The sequence below is a fragment of the Eimeria necatrix genome, genomic scaffold, assembly GCF_000499385.1.
Source record: "Eimeria necatrix Houghton genomic scaffold, Enh_scaff348, whole genome shotgun sequence".
Classification (NCBI taxonomy): domain Eukaryota; phylum Apicomplexa; class Conoidasida; order Eucoccidiorida; family Eimeriidae; genus Eimeria; species Eimeria necatrix.
The window spans coordinates 27,501-34,104 of NW_013653994.1; the positions used below are offsets into that span (position 1 = coordinate 27,501).

A 6,604-nucleotide genomic window follows, 5' to 3' on the forward strand; every position below is an offset into this window, starting at 1 on the left:
GCTTTGCTGCTGCGCTGCTGCTGCTAGGGCTTTCCGAGCAGCAGCAGACGGCAGCAGCTGCTGCACTGCAGCAGGCAGCCTCTCCCGCTGCTGCTGCTCCTGCTGCTGCTGCTCCTGCTGCTGCTGCAGCCGCTGCAGCTGCCTGTGTCGCCCCCACGGCAGGGGGCCCCCAGCAGCGTGGCCCTCCCCAGGGGCCCCCCAGGGGGCCCCTGGGGGGCCCCCCGGGGGGCCCCCCGGGGGGGCCCCCGGGGGGGCCCCCTGGGGGCCCCCTGGGGCTTCTGGGGGCCCCCAATGAGGGGCCCCCGGACCCTCTTGGGGGCCCCCTTGGGGGGCCCCCCGAAGAGCTTCAGAAGCAAAAGGGCGCAGCAGAATGCAGCAGGGGGGCCCCCCTAGTGCTGCTGGGGGCCCCCTAGGGGCCCCCCAAGGGGGCCCCCTGGGGGGCCCCCCAGGGGGGCCCCGTGGGGGGCCCCAGAGGGCCCCCGGGGGGCCCCCATTGAAGGCTAGGGGGCCCTTTGGGGGGCCCCCTAGGAGGGTTTGGGGGCCCCCTGGGGGCCCCCAGGTGGTGTGGAGGCCTGGGCGAAGTGGGAGTGAGAGGCACCCCTCTGCTGCTGCTGCTGCTGCTGCTGCTGCTGCTGCTGCTGCTGCTGCTTGTTTTGCTGCAGGCTTCATTTGGCTGCAGCAGCAGCAAGACTGCCGCTGGACAGCGAAGCCCTAGTGGGCGAGCAAACCCTAAACCCTAAACCCTAAACGAAACCTCAAACCCTAGACTCTAAACCCTAAACCCTAAACCCTAATTTTGGAAGCAAATTAATTAACCTTTGAGCAGCAACTTACTAAGGGCCCCAATAAAGCCGCAGGAATCCCCAGGGGGCCCCCCTTAGTACCCTCTTTGGGGGCCCCTGGGGGCCCCCCGGGGGCCCCCAAGGGCCCCCAATGGGGGCCCCTAGCCAATATCCTCAGTTGGTACTGAAAAATCTTTAGATTTATTTATTTTTAATTTTAATTGAAGGAATAAAAGGGTTTTGTGAGGGTTTAGGGTTTAGTGAGGGTTTAGGGTTTAGTGAGGGTTTAGGGTTTAGTGAGGGTTTAGGGTTTATCTCCAGATCTTAGCGCGGGTCTACCGTTTAGTGACGTTTTAGGGTTTGGCGAGGGTTTAGGGTTTAGTGAGGGTTTTGACCTCCGTAAGGGTTTAGGGTTTGCCGTACAGGGAGCCTGTCCTGCACTCCCCAAGAGTGCCTTCAGCTAGGGTTTAGGGTTTAGGGTTTAGGGTTTACCGCTAGCCAGCTGCAGCTAGCCACATAGCTGCAGCAGCAGCCAGCTGGCTAGCTAGCTGCAGCCGCAGCTAGCTGGCTAGCTAGCTGCAGCCGCAGCTAGCTGGCTAGCTAGCTGCAGCTGTCCACCTAGCTGTAGCTAGCCACCTAGCCAGCTAGCTAGCTAGCTGAGGAAGCTAGCTAGCCACTTAGTTAGCTAGTCAACTGGCTGGCTAGCTAGGTAGCTAGTTAACTATATGGCTAGCTGGCTAGCTAGCTAGCTAGCTAGCTAGCTGGCTAGCTAGCTGGCTAGCTAGCTAGCTAGCTAGCTAGCTGCAGGAGAGTGCGCATCCGTATATTGTGTGAAGATGCATGAGGCAAAAGCTGGTCCCGTGACAATGTTTGTGAGCCAAACCCTAAAATAGGGTTTAGGGTTTGGGGGTGAGGTTTAGGGTTTGGCGGTTAGTGCAGAGTCACCGAGCCGCCCAGATTTCATTCCCTCTTGGCAGCAAAAAGCTGCTGCCCAAGTGCAGCAGCAGCAGCAACTGGTTCTGGTCGTGCTGCTGCTGCGGCTGCTGCTGCCGGTCTGCTGCAGCAGCTGCTGCTGCTGCTGCTGCTGGTGCAGTGGCTGCAGCTGGTGCAACGGCTGCAGCTAGTGCAGCGGCTGCTGCGGCTGTTGCTGCTTCTTCTGCCGCTGCCGCTGCTGCTGCTGCAGTTGCTGCAGCTGCAGTTGCTGCTGCTGCAGTTGCTGCTGCTGCAGTTGCTGCTGCTGCAGTTGCTGCTGCTGCAGTTGCTGCTGCAGCAGCAGCAGCAAAGAGCGCGTTTAGTCCCTGCATATGAGCGAGACTCTGTCGTGGGTGTCTTCGCCGTCGCTGTCGTCCCTGCCCAGCTCGAGCTGCTGCTTCTTCCTGCTGCTGCTGCTGCTGCTGCTGCTGCTGCTGCAGCAGTGCGCATGCGCGTGGCCCAGCTTCTGCTTCAACCTGCGAGACATAAAGTTGCTGCTGAGGAGAAGACAGGCCCCACAAAGAGACACGAGAGTGTGCTGCTGCTGCGCGAGCAGCAGCAGCGCGGCCAGCCACCCCTGCTGCTGCTGCTGCTGCTGCTGCTGCTGCTGCTGCTGCTGCGGGTCTGCCGCTGCAGCAGCGGGGTCTGCTGCTGCAGCAGCAGCAGCAGCAGCAGCAGCAGCAAACTCCCCCTCGTGGGAGTGGGGACACCCCCAGTGAGCCACAAAGACCAGCAGCAAACCAAAAAGGCCCAGCAGCAGCAGCAGCTTCCGCCGCAGCTGCAGGTAGTTTGCTGCTACAGCAAAACCCCCCAGAGGCAGCACCACGTACAGCGCCACCTGCGCAAACAATAATAAATAAATAAATAAATAAATAAATAAATAAATAAATAAATAAATAAATAAATAAATAAATAAATATTTATTTATTTATTTATTTATTTATTTATTTATTTATTTTTTATTTATGCAGATGCGAAAGAGTCAAAGCAGCGGGAAGGCAGAAGCCCCAGCAGCAGCAGCAGCAGCAGCTGCTGCAGCTAGCTAGCCAGCAGCTAGCTGGCCAGCAGCTAGCTAGCCAGTAGCTAGCTAGCCAGTAGCTAGCTAGCCAGTAGCTAGCCTTCTAGCCATCTAGCTATCTAGCTAGCTAGCTATATCTGGCTAGCTATCTGGCTAGCTAGCTAGCTGGCTAGCTCGCCACATAGCTAGCTAGCTCGCAACAGAGCTAGCTAGCTAGCTAGCTAGCTAGCTAGCTAGCTTGCCAGCCGCATAGCTGCCTAGCTAGCCAGCCAGCCAGCTAGCTAGCCAGCCACACAGCTACGTAGCTAGCCAGCCAGCCAGCTAGCTAGCTGGCTAGCTAGCTGGCTAGCTAGCCAGCGGCAGCTAGCTAGCTAGCTAGCTGCAGCCTCACCCATTTGGAGGCTGCGTGCAGCAGCAGCAGGTGCTGCTGCTCTGCAACAAAACCCAAAAAGGGAGTAGCAGCAGCAAAGAGCGGCAGCAAAGTGCAGTCCAGCGCGCACAGCAGCGCGGAGAAGTTGCTCCACTCCGAAAGGCCCCACCTGCGCAAACCCTAAACCCTAAACCCTAAACCCTAAACCCTAAACCCTAAACCCTAAACCCTAAACCCTGGCTTGGCCCTGGCCCTGCGCCGCAACGCGCGAGGCGGGCTGCAGCCCAAAGCAGCGGGACCAAACCCGCAGCTTCCAAACCCTAAACCCTAAACCCTAAACCCTAAACCCTAAACCCTAAACCCTAGGAAGTCAGTGGCGCGCCTGAACGCTAAACCCTAAACCCTTCACCCTAAACCCTAAACCCTAAACCCTCTTACTTCGTGAAGTTCAAAGTGGAGTGGTGGGCATGCTGAAAGCCACAGACACAGCGGAGCAGCAGAAATACCTAAACCCTAAACCCTAAACCCTAAACCCTAAACCCTAAACCCTAATGCTACTTTGCAGCTGCAGCAAAAGACAAGGAGACTAGGGTTTAGGGTTTAGGGAATTCTACCTTGTGGCGCCCCTCTTCATACATTTTCCTTTGCTGCTTCATTTTTGCTGCAGAGGGTTCTTCGCTGCTGCTCCCGTTGCAGCAGTTGCTGCTGCTGCTGCTCGTGCTGCTGCTATCGCCCTCGCTGCTGCTGCTGCTGCTGCTGCTGCTGCTGTCAGCGCTGCTGTCCCTGCTGCTGCTGCTGCTGGCCTTTGGAGGCCGGCGGGCCTCCTGAAGGCTGCGGATGTGCAGAAGCAGCAGGGAAATGACCAGTGGTCACTGCAGCAGAAGCAGCAGCTGCTGCTGAGAGCGGAGCAGCAGCAGCAGCAGCAGCAAGGGGTTTCCGAGAGCAGCAGCAAAGCGGAATGTGTAGCCTGCGGTGTATGAACACCCGGAGCATCTGGAAGCAGCTCTAAACCCTAAACCCTAAACCCTCGAATGTCAGTTAGCCCTAAACCCTAAACCCTAAACCCTACACACTCGCTCCTCCGCCCAGACAAGAAGTGTAAGCTCCCTTTTTGACAAAATAATAAAGACAATAAATGAAGTGTTTCACGCTGCACGCTCAAACCCTAAACCCTAAACCCTAAACCCTAAACCCCCGTCGAACGGTGACTCGGCTGCAGCCCCAGCGCGCGCACACCAACCCTATCCCTAAACCCTAAACCCTAAACCCTAGACCCTAAACCCTAAACCCTAGCGGAGGAGCAGCAAACTGTTTTATTCTGCAGTTTTATAAAGCAGCATTTGCAGGGCCGCGCCCTTTCCTTTCCCGGCTCCAGGGTTTAGGGTTTAGGGTTTAGGGTTTAGGGTTTCGGGCCGGGTCTCCGGCGCACGAGCAGTGTTGCCAACAGAGTTTCCGGTGTCTTAGGGTTTCGGCGTTTCGAAACCAGGCCTCGGGTTTAGGGTTTAGGGTTTAGGGTTTAGGGTTTAGGGTTTAGGGTTTGGCGGGCAGCGACGGACGAGCGGCGTCTTGTGCGGTCTGCGGCTCCTCCCCTCAGCAGCCCCCCAACCCCAAACCCTAAACCCTAGCCCCAAACCCTAACCCCAACCCCAAACCCTAAACCCTAAACCCTAAACCCTAAACCCTAGGCCCCCGGGAATGGCGCTGCTGGCGCTGACGGACGCGGCTGCGTTCGGGGCGGCGCAGGCGGGGGCCTGCGCGGAGCTCGAGGGTTTAGGGTTTAGGGTTTGGGGTTCCGAGGGTTTGGAGTCTCAAACCCTAATTTCGAAATACTCCACTTTTATTCTGGACATCGACGGAGTGCTGCTGTGGGGTGCTGCTGCTCTCTCCGGAGCTGCCTATACACTCCAACGTCTTCGCCAAAAAAACAAACAAATTTTCTTCTTAACAAACACTGCAGCAAAAAGCCGCAGCAGCTGCGCCCGCGGGCTGCAGCAGGCCGGCATAGAGGCCCACCCCCACGAGGTCTGCTGCTGCTGCTGCTGCTGCTCCTGCTGCTGCTGCTGCTGCTGCTGCTGGGGGGCGCGCTGCGGCTGCGCCGCAACCTGCTGCTGCTGCTGCTGGGGGGCGCGCTGCGGCTGCGCCGCAACCTGCTGCTGCTGCTGCTGAGGGGCGCGCTGCTGCTGCTGCTGCTGATCTGCTGCTGCTGCTGCTGCTGATCTGCTGCTGCTGCTGCTGCTGTGGGTGCTGGTGCTCCTGCTGTGTACCTAGTAGTAGCTGCAGCCGCGGCAGCAAAGGAGCGTCGTCTCGGTTTGCGCGCTGCATTTTGCTGCTGCTGCTGCTGCTGCTGCTGCTGCTGCTGCTGCTGCTGCTGCAGGTGATAACGATGGCCTACGCTGCTGCGGTGTACGTACGCCTCAACTACCCCACAGTCAAAGTCGTCTTTGGGATCGGCGAGGAGGCGATGAGGGAGGAGTTTGCTGCTCAAGGCATTGAGCTGCTGTTTGCTTCCGACCACGAGCAGCAGCAGCAGCAGCAGCAGCAGCAGCAGGAGCAGCAGCAGCAGCAGCAGCAGGTGGGGGGCGGGGAGGCGGGAGCCGGAGGAGCCGGCCAGCTGAACGGCCACCAGCGCCAGCAGCAGCAGGAGCAGCAGGAGCAGCAGCAGCAGCAGCAGCAGCAGCAGCAGCAGCAGCAGGAGCAGCAGCTGGTGCAGCAAATGATAGCAGCAACTGGCGTTCCTGCGTGGGATCGACTCGATCCCCGCGTGGGAGCTGTAGTTGTGGGGTCGGATCGAAACTTCAACTACCAGAAAATGGCCCTGGCTTGCCTCTACCTGCAGCAAAAGAGGCCGCAGCAGCAGCAGCAGCAGCAGCAGCAGCAGCAGCAGCCGCAGCAGCAGCAGCAGCACCCCCCGCAGCAGCCCGCGCAGCAGCCGCAGCAGCCGGCCCCCCCTCCGCAGCAGCAGCCGCACCCCCCTCCTCCTCCTCCGCAGCAACAGCAGCAGCAGCAGCAGCAGCAGCAGCAGCAGCAGCAGCAGCAGCAGCAGCAGGAGATGCCGTTCATTGCAACAAACCGGGACAGCTTCAACTTCGTGGGGGGTTTGCGGCTGCCAGCCAACGGCGCGCAGCTTGCTGCAGTGGAAGCAGTTGTGGGGCGAGCAGCAGCAAGTGTGGGGAAGGAAGCTAGCTGGCTAGCTAGCTGGCTAGCTAGCCAGCTAGCTGTGGACAGCAGCAGCACTTTGGTGGTGGGCGACCGCCTCGAGACCGACGTCGCCTTTGCTGCCAGCTGCTGCTGCCACTCGCTGCTGCTGCTGTCGGGCTGCTGCAGCAGCAAAACCCTCAAAACCCTAAACCCTAGGGCCCCCGGGGCCCCCACTTACGTGCTGCCCCACTTCGGGCTTATTGGCCTCCAGCTGGACGCAGAAGAGCAGCAGCAGCAGCAGCAGCAGCAGCAGCAGCAGCAGCA

The 6,604-nt window shown here is 59.4% G+C and overlaps 2 protein-coding genes across 2 annotated transcripts; one reads left to right on the plus strand and one right to left on the minus strand.

Moving 5' to 3' along the window:
- Nucleotides 1-2,073: 2,073 nt before the first annotated feature.
- On the minus strand, nt 2,074-5,464 carry ENH_00045910 (hypothetical protein; the record flags this gene model as incomplete). Its single annotated transcript, XM_013580991.1, has 5 exons — nt 2,074-2,592; nt 3,164-3,311; nt 3,581-3,612; nt 3,757-3,966; nt 5,156-5,464. 5 exons carry the CDS (start codon nt 5,462-5,464, stop codon nt 2,074-2,076), a joined length of 1,218 nt encoding a protein of 405 aa, XP_013436445.1.
- A 61-nt stretch (nt 5,465-5,525) lies between these two features.
- ENH_00045920 (4-nitrophenylphosphatase, putative) lies at nt 5,526-6,604 on the plus strand (the record flags this gene model as incomplete). The annotated part of the gene is made up of 1 exon (XM_013580992.1): nt 5,526-6,604. A coding segment is annotated over one exon (1,079 nt), but the record flags the coding sequence as incomplete, so codon positions are not given.